This window comes from Octopus bimaculoides, chromosome 1 (genome assembly GCF_046866305.1).
Source record: "Octopus bimaculoides isolate indiv1 chromosome 1, ASM4686630v1, whole genome shotgun sequence".
Lineage (NCBI taxonomy): Eukaryota > Metazoa > Mollusca > Cephalopoda > Octopoda > Octopodidae > Octopus > Octopus bimaculoides.
In genome coordinates, this window is record NC_142928.1 from 96,294,092 (window position 1) to 96,311,591 (window position 17,500).

The 17,500-nt window shown below is 33.4% G+C and overlaps 1 protein-coding gene across 1 annotated transcript in view; it reads left to right on the forward strand.

The window, feature by feature from the left end:
* The window catches only part of LOC106878267 (integrin beta pat-3), a 57,022-nt gene that overhangs the window by 25,851 nt on the left and 13,671 nt on the right, over positions 1-17,500 (forward strand). The window contains exon 2 of the mRNA XM_052968326.2: positions 1,779-1,843. Coding sequence (XP_052824286.2) covers positions 1,780-1,843 — 64 coding nt within the window. The 5' untranslated portion in view covers position 1,779. The remainder of the gene's footprint in view (positions 1-1,778; positions 1,844-17,500) is intronic.

A 17,500-nucleotide genomic window follows, 5' to 3' on the forward strand; every position in this document is an offset into this window, starting at 1 on the left:
CAGAATTGGGTTGGGTGGGAAAACCTACTTTGAAGTATAAATATAGATGTTTTTGAATCACCAATGTTGTGTTCGGTTAAGTCCTATTTGGGGTGAAAAATCAATAAACTGATTCCTTATGGAGTTTTCCATTTAATCAGAATTTTAAAAATCGACAAACCAATTCCTTATAGGATTTCCCACTAAAATTGGCCAGACCCCATTTTCAACCATAACTTTTACCAATTTTGATGTATTTTGTTCAAACATTACTTAAGACTCATGGTATCTTAGAATGCTTTAAGTTCTCCAAAAACGAAAGAAAAAAAAAAGCAATCGATGAGTGGAAAACAATCTATAAACCAGTTCCTTATGGGATTTCCCAATGAAATTGTCTGCAACTCATTTTCAGCCAAAAGTTTACCAATTTCAACAGATTTCACTCAAATTTGACGTTGATGTTACTTAGTTTGGTTTGAAATAAAGAGCTTGGTTATCTTAATAATTCTAACTTAATCCCGAGCAAAGTTGGGCTATACAGCTAGTATACATATATATATATATCATCATCATCATCATCATTGTTTAATGTCCGCTTTCCATGCTAGCATGGGTTGGACGATTTGACTGAGGACTGGCGAACCAGATGGCTGCACCAGGCTCCAATCTGATTTGGTAGAGTTTCTACAGCTGGATGGATGCCCTTCCTAACGCCAACCATTCCGAGAGTGTAGTGGGTGCTTTTACGTGCCACCGGTACGAAGGCCAGTCAGGCAGTACTGGCAACAGTCACGCTCAAAATGGTGTATTTTATGTGCCACCTGCACAGGAGCCAGTCCAGCGGCACTGGCAACGATCTTGCTCAAATGACTTTTCACGTGCCACCGGCACAAGTGCCAGGAAGGCGACGCTGGTAACGACCACACTCGAACGGTGGTGCCATCACGATTTCGCTTTCGCTTGCCCCAACAGGTCTTCGCAAGCCGAGTTTAGTGTCCAATGCAGGAGACGTTGGCATGGGGGCCAGTCGTCGAATTTAGTTCGATTTTTGATTTCACTTGCCTCAACAGCTTTTAGAAGATGCAAACAGCTGCTAGAATCCTCACAATATTAAGCTAAAGACATCCACTTTTTATCATTTTGCTTATGAACTGATTAAAGTGAAGTATGGTTCGAAAGGAGTGTCACATCTTTAAAAATATTGTTGGCACTTGTCTTTTTTAATTTGAGGAATGGAAAAGGAAAGTCACATAAATAGGTTAATACATACTTAAATAACCATATGTTCATAGATTTTCTTCTGATAAACTAAATTTAGGCCAATAATTTAACCTTAGCAATTATCAACATCAATACTTCTGTGATATCAAGTCTTAACTAGCTAATTTATTCATCGGACTTGCGTACCTTTTTATTTTTTCTCATTATCATTATCTTGTTATTAAAGTAATAAAACCAGTTTATAAATTTATTATAGATTTGTTTCTTTCTGTGCTTTGCAATCACTGAGAACATTACATTATAAAGTTGTGAACAATCATATTACAGTATATGTAATATTTACAATTGCCTTGTTTGATTTTAGTTATTGTTTTAATCAGTAATAAAATGTTAAATCAGTTTTTATCATAGGTTTAAAGTCAGTTATGACTTACTAATGATTCTATAATTATATAAGAGAATTAAAGTAAAACCTCCAGTTTCTCCATAGGTTTTTCCATTTGCTTTTAGATTATGATTGATAATTTAATACTTTATTTCAGGAAGATCATAACTGTATTTTTTAATTTCTTTTCTAGGATGTTGTTCTGGCAACCCTGGCTTCTGGTTCTTCTAATAGTACTTCCTTTTACATTAGGTCAAAGTAAGTTTTAAATTTCCTTTCTATTTTTTTTTTCCCCCATTTGTACATTCAATCCTCACTTTTCTTACACCACTCTTTATCCTAAAAGTATTGGAGATCTTAGTGTTTTATTTTCTAAAAAATGTAAACACAATTAGGAAATATACTGTTAACACAAGCAATCTAATAATATTGCAAAAATCTTGTGTATACAATAAAAATAATCTATAAAGGAATACCTTGTATTTTTATAATTAATTACCAGTTAAGATTATGAAGTTAAATTTTATAACAACCATTGATGGTTGTTTTAACATATACTATTTATAGTAATCAACTGTTATCTACATCTCACTCATACCTGGCATCTACCTGCCATATGTGTCTCTCTCTAAACAAACCTCTGTCTGCTTGGTTTATTAATATGTGCTTCTGAGATATTAATCTATTTACTGAAATATCCATGCCTTTCTGACTGTTTGTCTTGAATAGGAAACTGGTCTATCATAGGTAAATTTTCTTATATGTAAATTTTATCATAGGTAAAATCTATCATAGGTAAATTTTCTAATTTGGATTATCACTGCTACTGATGAACCTTTTAGCAATTCCATGATGCTGCCGCTATCTTTAACAGTGACTTTACATTACCTACAGTACTTAAGTTAGGTGGACTCAACTGTAATGGGTTAAGTCTCTCACTTAGAGGCATAACAGAATGTGTACTGCCAACCTCTCTAATGTTTGTGTAGCTGCTATCTTTTCCCTCTGTGTTGAATAAGATGGTCTAAAATTCAAAGAACATTTCTGTTTGTTGTTAAGTGGAAAATTTAAATAACAATATCCAGTAACTAAATACATAGAACACTTTTTTTTTTTTGTTCCTTCATAGGTATGTTTAAGATTATTTGAGTGTCCTTGTTTTTAGTAACTGAAAAGAAAATGTTACTCTGAGATGTTATATATTATATGTGGGCTAAAGAGATTATATTCCCCATGGAACCAAGAAAGGAACCAGCTGTTGAGATTAGACAAGATATGATAAGCAACATAGTTAAGGCAAATTTGATATAGATGCAAGTTTGTGGTATGCTTGCCAAGATATTGAAAATATCAGGAGGAAGGTTGTTTCTCTTTTACTGAGCAGTAGCAAACTAAAAATGTGACAGAGTACCAAAAATGTTAACCACATTAAAGAAGAGATGACTGTACTCTTCTTAATGCTGAGTGAAATTTTATGTGTTTATAACATTTACACAAATCAGTGGTGAGAGAAGTGAAGACTTAATAGAATGATTTAACTAAATCACCACTTAGAAGACTAATTTTAAAAAATATATCACCCAGGTTAATTTTTTAGAGATGTCATCCATATGAAAAGCAAAATTTTATTGTTCACATATTTAATGTAGAGTGCATCAAAAATATAATTAGAAATTATTATTTGGTGAAGTTCACTATCCCTGCAGCTGTTTCTCACTGCTTTATACCGCATCTCTTTCTCTCACTCACTCACTCTCACACCACACATGCACACTTCCCTTTTATTAATCAAAATATCTGTCATTGCCTGATTGTCTATCTGTCACTGATGTTGGCTGTAATTTAGTCAATCCTGAGTACTACACACATACACAGACAATCACAAACATGTATTATAATAGTTCAGATGACTTCTGCTATAGCCCCAGGATAGTCAGGGTTTTGTGGATGGAGGCTAAAGGAAACCTGTCATATATGTGTGTGTGTGTGTTTGTTTCTCTTTGTCTTGATATCACATGGTGGTTGGGGATGAGCAAGTGATACCCTTCATTTCCAATTTTCTATAAGGACATGACTGGCTATGCAGAAGCTTTACCTTACTTGGAAGTGAGTGTTGGTGACTGGAAGGGTATCCCGCCATGAAAGGTCCGCTTCCATAGGTATCATCTGACTCATAGAAGCATAGAGAAGTGGTTGTCAAAATGATGAACGATGATGAAGATATTTATAATAATGAGGTTAAACTGAGTAGTGGTGTTTTGACTGCATTTATTATGCACATAAAAAGTGCACAGTATACTCTGTAAAGTAATAGGCATTAGAAAAGGTATCCAGCCATAGAAACCATGCCAAAGCGGACAGTAGAGCCAAGCTGACAGTCCTCTAGCTTGCCAGTTCCTGTCAAACCATCCAACCCATGCCAGTATGAAAAGCAGGTGTTAAATGATGATGATGATGACATTAAACCAGTCATATCCAGCCCAAATATGCTACTTGTTTTATGATCTAACCAGCCAGATCTAGCCTACCATACATACCCTTCAATGCCATTCTAGAAATATATAATCACATTATCAAAATTTCAAAGCTACAATATAATGCATGATTAATTGAAAACAGTATGAATGAGAAAGCATTACATTTGACAGAGTAATCTGAATGCTAAAGAGTTAACTCAGTAACTAAGAATTTTTTAAGCATTTTAGTATGAGAGATAACTCCAGATTTGTGTCAGTCTTATCTGATTCCCTCAGTGAAGCATAGACTTTTTACCATACTTGCTGAAGTAGTGATGAGAGAAAATTATGAAGTTGATGTACTTCATTGTAAGGTATAATACATTAGCATAATTGGGGAAAAAAGCAAATAACTGCAGTTAATTACTCAAGTATGCTAATTTTTCACACCTGATAATAACAGTGTCTCTAATTAAAGGTATCATATTGTATATCTGCTTAGTGATTCTCTCATACCTCTTTGACCAAATATGATGTAGTGTATGCTTAACTGAAGAGCTCTAATAAAACTGATACGTATCAGGAGTTGTCTTTTGTACTTGTGGAAATGATAAAAGTCATATTACTCCTTGAGCTGATGTTTTCTTCCTCACTGCAAATTTACTTCTAACTAGATTTTTTATGCTGACTGCCTTAAACAAGGTGTTAACTCTAACCTAACTGCTAAAACCTACAGATGACATGCATGGCAAAATGCTGCATGAATAATCAAATGCTAGATGCTTTTTTTTTTTTTCATTATTGCTGAAGAAGCTAATATATTTTCTGGTGCACAGACTGTTTCTTCATAAGATAATGTAATAAATCATACGCAAATTTTATTTGTGCAATAAACTTGAATGCAGAGCTCATTACTTGTTGCAAAGAAGTATTTGAAAATTAGAATATCTTGAGGATTTGATGATTTATAATAATGTCTCTGGTTGATTGTCTTACTTAGTGAAATGAGTCTACCAATGACAAATTAATTGAAGAAAATTATTTTGAAACTGGATGCTTACTGGGGAGAATTATTAGGAAAGATTAAATTAATACTGCATTAACTTGGAAAGTAGAGATGCATAGCCATTACATGAGAAGTTCTCAAACTGAGGTGTGTGAATTTCCTTGGGGTACACAAGAAAAATTATTGAGTTGTATGACATTTGTAAAAGTACTGGAATTTTGAAGTAATCACAACCAACTACTTTTCAATGGTACACCCTCAGATTTAGTAAAATAATTTTTTTTTTTAAGAACAACTTTGTCACATATGTTATTTGGAATTCTTGACTTCCAAATATAATTAATAACAAGCTATACACTGGCTGTTTTATGTATCCTGGCTGTATCTCTGAAATGGTAACCATTTTTGTCTGGTTTTATGTTATCCAGCCATTTTACAATGTATTCTTTACAAGGGCTATGGCAACTTCACCAGACATAGTGAACAGGTATACTGGAAGAAAATGATTGAAATGTTTACATTAAACACAAGAACAAGAAAAACAAGATAACTGAATATCTAGCCAACTAAATTAGCTAACAATGAAGAGATCAGGAGTTTAGATATAAAACTTATGAAACAGCAAAAAAAAAAAAAAGCTCTAGCTCCATTGTGATTTCAGTATTTCAATAACATGAGGGCAGTAAATATATATGTTTAAATAAACGAGTAGATTCTGTAACTACATAAATATGCTTAAACATTTTTGGATGCTATTAATGACTGCAAGGTATCTGTGATACACAGTTAATAATTGGGGCAACAACTTTAGTTTCTAGTTTCTCACATCAAGAATTTTTTTTTTTTTTTTTTTTTTTTAAACTTTAAAAATAAGATTACTCTTTCTGTTTTTAATGGCTTTATTTTGAATTCTGTAGAATACAACTTAGAAATTGCTGAAGGTAATTTTTAATTTCATACAATTATTAAGATAGAGTAGCTTAAGAAACTGGTTATTATATAGAATCTTTCTAGTCATATAAATTGTATAGAATTTAGTTTATAACTAAAATAAATAAATAAATAAAATGACCAGACATATCAATTCATTTGAAATTCTAAAACTGCAATTCTAGTGAAACCTGATAGGCTAAGATATATTTCTGGAAAATCTTGTTTTAAGAATGTTGCATAAATCTGTTGTCAAATATTATGCTAAAGTTTGTCCTATTTTCAATTAATTCTTCCCACACTTATATAAACATAAGTACTTTACAATTATATAAATATAGGAAAGACTAATTGTAAACATGGAAAAAGGTTATCTAATACAATGTATAAGCTGTTAATTTTGTTAATGCATCTTTTGCATTTTAGATTGTCATATACTTTTCTTTGAGAAACATTTTATTTCCATTGTAATTAGTTGTTAATCATGAGAATGTAAGGTGGGAAGCCCAATTGTAAACACCTTCAAAATTACAAAACTGTGCTCTGGGAACTTATGTAGAAGTAGTTAAGGTCATTTATTCATCATTGCTTGAGAAATCATTATAAACTTCTAACAAGAGCACACCCTCACCAAAAGTGTTCCACTATGATATATATTCCACTTTGTAACTGCCCCAATTAATAAAATGCAACTATTGCAATAGTTGGTAGTATCTTTCTATTTATATAGATGTGTGGTTTGTAAATATCAATATATTGTTAATTCAAAAATATATCAGATTGTTAGATTTTTTCCCCTTTTCTTTTTTTCTTTTTTGTACTTGATAACAATTTTAGAATACATTGTTTTGGAATGCAGAGTGTAATGATGAATTTAGTTATCAGAAAGTAACAAACAATAACTACCTTAGACAAATTAAATGGTAATTTTTAGATATGATTGATTTTGTATTAATCTGAAAGCATGTCAGACAAATGGTTATGTATCTAGGGATGGCAAATCCCCATCATCAATACTAATACATATGTGTATTAATTCTTTAATTTGAAACTATGAAAGTTTGAGAAAAACATTATGATTAAGAAAAGTGTATACATACTAAAAGATGACATTGAGAAATTTAGCTTCAATGTAAGATCAGTAAATACTAAGAAAAATGAAAATATAAAATTCCTGCACGTTACATGTCAACTGGTTCATCCTTAAAAATGTAAACTATTTTGCTGATGGTGCAAAAGTCCAACGAGGCATTTGGCATTTTACGTTAATATTGTGAGAATGTGAAATGAATTATTTAGAATAATGTGGTTGATCAAACAAGGTTATTGAAGTGTCTGAAATAATTTATGAGGCATATATTGTTGTTGTTGTTGGCATCATTTTGTGTTTTCCCATGTTGGCATGGCTTTTGTCATTCATGGCTTTTGTCATCCGAAATGCACAACAATGGAGAAAAACTAGCCAACGTTATTGTGTATGCTATGTTATTTTTGGCATGGGTTTTACAGCTGGATGTTCTTTCTACCACCAACCATATTATATGTGGACACCAGCACATTTTGTCATGTCACTAACATTTGTGACGGTGACAAAATTAAATAGTCTTTTTTTCTCTTCTTCCAGTTGTCCCTTCCTTTTTTTAGCATAAGAATTGCCATACTGTTTGGAAATGAGAGTTGGACTGAGTGTTGAGAACCCTGCAATGACTGCAGGGAGATGAGATGAGAATTGTTCAGTGAATGAGCAATTTAAGAACAATTGAGTACAAGTGAAATGAGAAAACAGCAAAGCATTAAGGTGTCTTCAGAGCTATGCAGGGAAAATTACTGCTATACCCAGGTCATCCCTGATTGAGCAGATCTATGATCAAAGGAATTCTAGCTAACTGTGATATCATTCTCTTTAGGGTGTAATTTGAGAGAGATTTGGTTGCTCTTTCTAGCTGGTCAGGCAACTATATAGAAATTCTCTTTTTGACTGCTTTGCTTTGAACATGTGGTGCAAATGATGATGATGATGCAAACTGGATGAAAATGTTGTTTGGGTTATTAGTGGAAAGCACTTTTCAAAGAAGCACAGCAAAAACAACATCTGAAGAATTAAAGACTGACTTGAGCAACATTGAGTTTCACAAAAGAATTTAATCAGAATCAAAATCTATTGAATATGGAAAGGGATAGATAGCTAAAGAAACACACCACTTTGGAAACTAAGAATTTATTTAATTTGGTTTCAATACCTTAGATTATAATATCAAATCTGTTTATTTCAAAACAAAGAAAAACCAGGAGTGTAATAATAGTATATTACATTTTCTTGTTAATTATGATGTGAGCAATTGATAATTGGGAGGATAGAAAAGTTAACAACAGTAATGAAGAGCAGATATTATGTCCTGCTTGGGAAAGAACAATTAGTATATTTATATGAACAGTTAATTAGAGATTCACTTAATTAAGCTGTAATAATTGTCTCATTTTGATTCAAAGTAAACTTGTGTAGTTTTCTGTCTGGCTGAGCTTACATATTTTTTGTTTTCCCACCATGCAAATTGAATGAGTATGACTTGGATGATTGCCAGTCTCGTTAGACTTCCTCATACTAATTCATCAACCCATGTACAGCTGATCTATGGAACTGATTTGTAACTATCTAATTATATACTGATTATATCTATTGAGTCAATGATATTTTCATTTATCATAAAGAGATCTTATGAGATTTCTTCATATTCTTATAGAAATCAATGACAATAGTTGTCAATTTTTGTTTTAATTATTTATTATAGATTTTTTTAAATTTTGTTTATCAAATCATTTTTATGAAAATGTTAATTGGACTAACGTCTGTATCAGCATTGAAATTAGTGAGATATTTTGAAGGTGAATCTAGTTTTTAATGCTAGAAACTATTAGAATTGTACTGTGTTAGACATCAACTTAAATTGTATTACAATTAGACCATTGGTTTAATTTCCAAAATCCAATAAAGTAACGAAAAAATAGTGCTGAATATCACTTTTGGTTAATTATTTTAACATCCTACTGGTACTAGAACAAATAGCTGATTAAATTACCTCTGTAAATTTTTGAAATATATAACTATGGGTTAACCTACTTCAAGAATTAAATCTAGTTATATTCAATATGTAGGTGTTAACTTTTAAAATTAACTAGCTGTAATTTTTCATTAATTTCACCTACAAGCTTCTATGAAAGTACCATCTACCAAATTCAAACATCATTTAGATCAATTCTTTGAAATTGTATTAAATGAATACATATTTCATGAATCCAGTTGACCAACAAAATTAACTAAAACAAGATAAATTCTGCAATTTTATTCAACTAGTTAGCAGAGGAACTGATCATTGTTCAAATTCACACCTTTCACTAAATATGTATATTTACTTTTCTTACTCAGGTCTCTTGTACAAGCTAATTTTGATGTTGAAACAATTTTTTTTTATCTCCTGTTTCCTTAAAATGTATAGTCTTATGGAAGCTTTTAGCTCTGTTGCAAATATTTGGACTAGGACTCTTGGCAGGTGGTTATTGTGATCTCACAACAACACTCTGACACTTCTAAATGCCAAAACTGAAATAAACTCACTGAACAATTCTCTTTTCTTTAACATCCATGGACTCCAATTAAAGTGAGACTCTCATTTCATCTCTTACTAACATGCAATGTATCCTATTCCTCTCACAAGTACAAATCTCTCAACCCATATTTATTGTCCATCTCTGCTGTCCAGGATAAATTTCATTCCAAAAGATGGTGTCTGTGTTTTTGTAGATTACACTCAACCCAATATTTTTCTCTAGCTTAGATTTTTGCAACAATAACTTCCAATTACACTCACTTATAGTCTCCCTCTCCAACTCTTCCAAGTACAGCTGCTTCCTTTACCACTCTCTAAACTCCTCCACACACCAACAACTCTTTGGTCATATCTCTTCCTACATCAAGGAAATTTATCTCTCTTCAGTTCTCTTCAAAGTTATCTTGACTTCATCATTCACAACTTTCCTAGATTCTCACATCCATCCCATACTAATTTTGCTGAAACTGATTCTTTTATAATCTTCCATGCTCCACACTAACTAACACTATCAATATACACCCCTGACACTCCTAGCTCTCTGGATCTCTTTCTTACCTCTAAACCCAAATGCTACCTGACCATAACTGTCTCTGCACCTGTTGATTCTTGACTACCCATTACACATCCAGTACACTACACATGACACTTCAACTTTGTTGGAGCTCCCCAGTTTTATATTTGCTTTCCCTAGCAGCATATGTACTTCATGCTTAACCTATCAGAAACAGACAGATAGTGACTAAAGCCATCCACTTGGCATGTCCCTTCACATCTCACAGCACCAATTCCCCCAAATGGTTAACACATAACTGTACTGCAGCAGTGCAGACCAAGAAATATGGCCTGCAAAGCTTGGAGAAAATAATTCACCTTACAAATTGGATAACTCTTAAACAGCACTGCAACATCTGTGAAGCTATCATCCAAATTGTACGTCTCCATATTTTTTAGTCTATCCACCAATTACAAGGATCTCTACCAACTTTGTAGAATCCTTTCCTCCACTTTTTAACCATGGTGGTTCTATGAGCAGTACTTTCATGGTGAAAGCTTTCACATTTGCTCCCTATTTTGCATCCAAAAATGCTCATACTAAATAAATCTTCTCCACAATTATCTTTTTTCATTCCATCTGGCTTACTTCATGGTAAGCCAAATGGAATGCACATACATACCAAGTGTGAAAGTACTTCCAGTCATTTCAGATCAACAAGACTACTGACCCTGATATTATTCCTTCCATTTCCCTCAAACAATACATCCCAGATGATCCCTATTCGCAATAAAATTTTTGATCGAGAGAGATCAAAAGTGACAATCCTTCTGATCCTACCAAACACCATCCTGTTCTATTTACATCTAATATCCACAAGTAGGAGAAATAGCTATTAATAACAACCTACTCCAACACTTTGAAGCTCTCTCCTTCCTTACTGACTACCAGTGCAGATCTTGTAAAACCAGATCTACTGGCAACCTACTCAACATCAACAAAGCTTTTGGCCTAGTCTGTCATGTGAATCTCGTCAAAACTGCCTACCTATAGGATCAATCTCATGCCTCTTAGATCACTGGCTTCCTGTCAATTGTACTATCATGGCATGTGTTGATGGAGTTATCTCTAACCCACAGCCCATCACCTCAGGTGTGCCTCAGGGTTCATTTTCGCTTCCCACATTCTTCTTTCTAAACATGAACAGCATATAACTAGAACTTTGGTAATCATTTCAAATGCTAGGCACCTACTATCAATGAGGATCTCTCCTGGAACACACAGCCTCAATACTGCAAAAACTATCCTTCCTCTTCAAAGCCAGAAAATACTTCAGTCTCACAGTAACTAATTGCTCTCTACAAAACTTACACTAGCCCTACAATGGAACCTTATTCCAGTATTTAGGATGGCGCTACTATTACACAGGTATCTTAGACCATGTCCAAAGAAAGGTCACTCATAAACTCATTCCAATTTCTGACCTACAATTGTACTGTCTCCTTTCTCTTCCTTTTCTACCTTCATTACTGTGGCTGGTCACTTCCACTCAAATATTTTCAATTCATTCATCTATCATCACCCATACTGTTTCCCCATCAAGGCTCTTCCCTAACCACTAGAATACTGTCCCTCTGAAATTTGCACCCTGCAAATGCTTTCCATGTGGTCATCAACTTGCAACAGTTTAAATTCAGTATTAACAGTATCAGTCTCACCAGTCTCAGCAGGCCTACAAAGCAAAGGCTGTGGGCACAGCCACTTTCTCCAGACCAAACCAATTAAAATAATTATATATTTATATATTTTTTTTGTTTTAAGCATCAAAGATTTTGACTGCTCCTTTGTAAATTTCACATGATATTTAGACAATGGTTAGCTGATTTTAGTGGATACATTTTCATTGTCTTTTGTTCATTTCTTACTTCATTGTTTTGTGACCATATTTAAGTTGCTTTTAATCATTTATTAACCTTTTTATATAATGTGTATTTGTCTTTCATGGGCTTTGTATAATGGATATATTTAACTGAAAATAATGTTTTTGCCAATGACCTTATTTATAAATGATTACATAAATTAGTTGAGATCTCCCTATTGTTAGAGGGTCGTTAAGATAATCTTGAAATTTTTGTTTCTAATTTTAAGAACAACTACTTAATCTCAGGGAAAATATGTGGATTTATCTACCTGTGCAGGAAAGTCTTCTTAACTGCTGTATATAGATACATTCAACTTAAAAGTAATCTTTATTGAAAACTATTTAGACTATCTAAATTCATTAAAAAGTTTTCAATCCACTGCTTAATTTACAAAGAAACTATTTTATAGTAGAAAAAAACAGTTTAATATATTCCTTAACTTAGGTATATTTATAGAAATATTTGACTACTGGAGACTGGATTGACTTCTTTATCCAACCAAACATGTGTTTCTGCTTTCTAACTAAAAAAAGACATTTTCTCAGATTTGTAATCTTTTCCCCACTGTTTTCTCTACAATATATATATACACACACACACACACTTATTATTTCCTACTTTTTTATACCCTTGTATTGCTTTCTTTAGTAATTAACAACAGATGGGTATATTTATTTATTTATTTATTTTTGATCTAATCTTGTCTTATTTTTCTATAAAAATGTGTCTTTCAGGAGAGTAGGACCGGCTTTCTGTCTATTGTAATAGAAGAATAAAATATACTCGATAAAATAAATGGTTCCTACTTTTTAACATTAAATAATTGTGATGTAATAAAGTTCATATCAACTGTAAATTATTACATTAAGATTTTAGAAGATATTTATATAAGTTGTTTTAAGTAATAGTTTCTTATTCCCAAAAGTATGTTACTAAGAGAAGGGTAGGAGAGAATATATCTTAATCTTTTAATGTATATTTTCAAATCTATGTTTAGCTACTTCTTGTGCTTAAACATTCAGATGTTTTAAAAGGAAGGGAAAGAAAAATAAAAGAAGCTCTAGGTTTATCTTGCTGCCTACTCACTAGTTGCTGATTTCCTTCTCTTAGATATCTGCCTGCTACTATTTGTATCTCACTAGTGATGCATATTTGAGGTTTGGCAGCAATTCTTGCTAGATTTGCTATTTATAGGGAATTCTGTGAGTAAGTCCTTCAACTTATATCTCACAAAAACTGTTTAATGAAGCTTGTTGTTGTATATATAAGTATGTGACTCAGGCTATGTAGGCGGAAGGAAGCCTTTGGAGTAACTTACATTATACATAAGAACTATGTTAACTATGCCATAACATCCAAAAAAGTTCGAGTGAAGATTTGTTGTGACTTATATTTAAAGCATCAGTTAAGGCTGATTTTGACACAGACTACTTTGTTTTTGAGGCAATAAAAAGTGCTGTGTATGATTACTGCTGATAAAATGCTATACTGATTATTGATGAATTTTGAAATCAATCATTTATTATTCAGTATTTTTTCATCTTCAATTTGTTAGTGATATCCTTACCTGTGAGATTTTAACTTGAAATATAACAAAGCTGCCATGTAAGAATAGTTGAGACAGTATAAGGAACTATTCTAGAATTAAAATATAAACATTAAATTTGGTATCAATTTTCTTCCATACATTTTCATAAAAGAGATCAATATGTTGTGTACTTTGTTTCGTCTTCTTGCTTCAATAAAGACACCTAGATCCAGATATTGTCAGTTGCTGATATATTTTAGTTTGTAATATTTAATATTCCTGAAAAAAAAATAAAAGAGAAAAAAAGAATGATAAAATTAGTACTGAAGTAGACAAACACACCTAATTCCATATTTCTATAGTTAATTCAGTTTTTGTCCGGAGTTCAAATTTCACTGGAAATAACTTTGGCTTTCTTCCTAAAATCAAATATAAGATATGAACAATATGTAAGAGATTGTTACCACTAAATATACTTTATAAAAGAATTAACTCTTATGCCTAATCAAGTAGATTCAATATTTCCTCTAGAGAAAATATAGTTCAACTTTTTTGTTATTTCACAGATGAAGGTTTATGGTAAAAAATTTTATATGAAATATTTTGTATTACCCTAATGGGAATTTAGGATATTATCATCTTATAATGAACAAATGTAATAAAGAAAAACAAAAAAAAAATTGACTTAATTTCAAGTACATATTCTTTTGTTTGAAACGGTTTTTTAGCTTAAATTTTTGCTGACTTTTTTAACAATATCAGTTTCACATTTACATAATGCTTTACTATTTAGGTTTGCGCTATGCAATAAAGATACTTGCAGTTTTTAAAAAACAATGTAATCTGTTATATAAAACTCCTTTATAACTCCCATTTAGTTTAGTTGCTTTTCCACCTAATTCTAGATAGTTTTAAAGTGTTAAAGCAGAAGCTTCAGAAATGCTGCATTTTTTAGAATTTAATACTCGGGCAAAGTGAATGTGAACAAGATAGGCTTTAATGGAAGAAACAAAGAATGTAAAATTGATCTCAATTATTAAGATCAGCCAAGACTAGTTATTGTTTCAATTTAAACTATGAGAAATATATGTATATATTTTAAATATGGTACCATTTACATGTGTAACTTAACTTACCTTACTAGGTCATGTTAATATCTGCAATTATGTTATTAGTTCTTGTGGATAGAGGTCGAGTTATGTCCCATTATAAAACATCTGACATTTTCTCTCTATACTTAATATACTAAATATTTGCATATGTCAGTGTATTACACATCCATGCACATGCCTATACACAACATTTTTAAATACTTCCCCCGGACCTTGCTCTCATTTTAGCATTTGAGTATGAATAGGAACTTAATGTAGCTAATTTTTATGAAAAGAGGCTATTATCATTACACTTTGTTACACTGGATTTAGCAATATTTTCATTTTGTTTCGGTGTTTTAAATTATAGCTAACTTGATAAATTTAGCTCTGGTAAATTGCAAGAGGAACTACAATGATAAAACGAAAGATATAAATCCATTCATTGAATATGTGTGTATGCAGGTGTCTGTGGGCTTATACTATATTAAATTCAGCATGATATTAATCCAATTGGATTGGCAAATAGAGTGCTGAGTTGTGACTACATAACTTAAGCATTGTATCCGTTATTAGAGCATTAAGGTATTTAGTTACAACTCTTTAATTTTCTGAGTTCAAATCCCACTAATGTCAGTTTTTTCCTTTCATCTTTCTGGGGCCAATAAAATATCAGTCAGGTACTGAGCTCAATATAATCAGCTATACCTTTCACTAAAAAAAAACTGAAGCCTTGTGTCTATGTAAAAAGAAATCTACTTATTGTTGACAAATATATCTTCTAGTTGAAGAATCAGTTTGTATTTAGTTTATAATCACACAGTGTGTCTGTAAAGTCATGGTGGGATTTCAAAACAGTTTATTGATATAACTTGCTACACTACACATTCCATATACATGTAGAATAAGAGACCAACTAATAAAGTTTACGTACAGTTTAGTACAGTTCAATGTGGTTTCCATTTGGTGCCCTACACATCTAATCAATATCCCAGTTGGATGAGTGAACATAGTCTTAGTTCCTCACACTCTCTATGAAGATAACAAGAGATCTCCATCCAGCAAAGCAACAAGTCTTATCATGAGCCTACTTGCGAGCCAGGTACATATTTGTCAGGTCAGGTCTTCCCTTCACCATCCTCAACCAGTTCTTGACAGGTCTACTTTGCTTTCTCGACTTCCTCTCTGACTTTGAAACAGGCCCTCACCAGTTTCTTCGTGGGCATACATGGCACATGGCTAAGCATCTTCCACATTTTTATCATGCTAGTATCTCATAAGTTAATCAACCCAGTCCTTTCCATACTCCTTTTGTAATGTTGTCACATCAAGAAATTTTTAGTGTCATCCTAAAGCAACATCTGTAGAAGACATCATCTCTATAGATTCCACCTGTATTTTCTTTTACCCAAAGCCAGGAACTTTTCAGCAGCCTCCTCTATTGCATACTTTGTCCTTTCAGGGCTTAACAACTGTCTCTAGCACCTCAATGTATTCAACAGCATTAATTCTAAGACCTTGTGGAAAGAAGAGAAGTGGCATTATATGACCTTTGTTACTTACCATTGCTAAAAGCATCTCAGTTACTGAGAACTTAGTGTGCATCACTCTGGAAATATCAGAAGAATCCACATATAAGCATCTGTCATTTCTCATGTTAGACTTTTGGTCTTGGCTGTAGATTTTTTTTTCATCAGAGAAGAACCACAGCATACCATGTTTGTGGGATTTTTTTGTTTTTTGTTTTTTGTAAACGTTGTTAAGTAAGTACTTGCCATGGATCAAACAGTTTTCTTGTGTCTCTGTAAGCATGAATTCTCTTTGATACAGCTGAAGCATTACTACCATTAACTTCTAATTCCATCCAAACTTTTCACACAAAATATTTTGCAACATTTTGAAAGTTGGCAATTTCTAAGTCACTGTCATCATCATCATTGTTTAACGTCCGTTTTCCATGCTGGCATGGGTTGGACGGTTCGACTGGGGGTCTGAGAAGCTAGGAAGCTGCACCAGGCTCCAATCTGATCTGGCAGTGTTTTCTACAGCTGGATGCCCTTCCTAACACCAACCACTCCAAGAGTGTAGTGGGTGCTTTTTACGTGCACAGGCCAAAGTGGGCTGGCATCGACCACATTTGGATGGTGCTTTTACGTGCCACTGGCACGGGAGCAGAGGGGGCTGGCATCAACCACATTTGGATGGTGCTCTTGCGTGCCACCGGCATGGGAGCTAGTCAAGGCGGCGCTGGCATTAGCCACGTTCGGATGGTGCTTTTCATGTGCCACTGGCACAGGGGCCAGTCGGGGCGAGGGGGCTGGCATTGACCATGTTTGGATGGTCCTCTTTATGTGTCACTAGCACGGGGAGCCAGAAAGGTGATGCTGGCATCAGCCACAAATACAATTTCTATTTGATTGTGGTTTGATTTGATTTTGATGTTGATGTACTTGACTCAATAGGTCTCCTCAAGCACGGCATGTCACCCTATGATCCAAAAGGTACTTTTGAGTGGGCTGGTTATGCGACACTGGCGTAGGCTACAGCTGTGAGTTCACTTTATTTGCCAGGTTGTCTCAGTCACAGCATATCTCCAGAGGTCTCAGTCTTTCGTCATTACCTCTGTGAGGCCCAGCGTTTGAAGGTCATGCTTCACCACCTCATCCCATGTTTTCCTGAGTCTTCCTCTACCATGAGTTCCTTTCACTGTTTGGGAGTGGCACTTCTTCACACAGTTCTCCTCATCCATCCTTAGTGCATGACCATACCAGCACAGACGTCTCTCTTGCATGTCACATCCGATGCTTTCTTATGTCCAACATTTCTCTCGGGGCGCTTACACTCTGTCATGTGTGCACACTGACATTACACATCTAGCAGA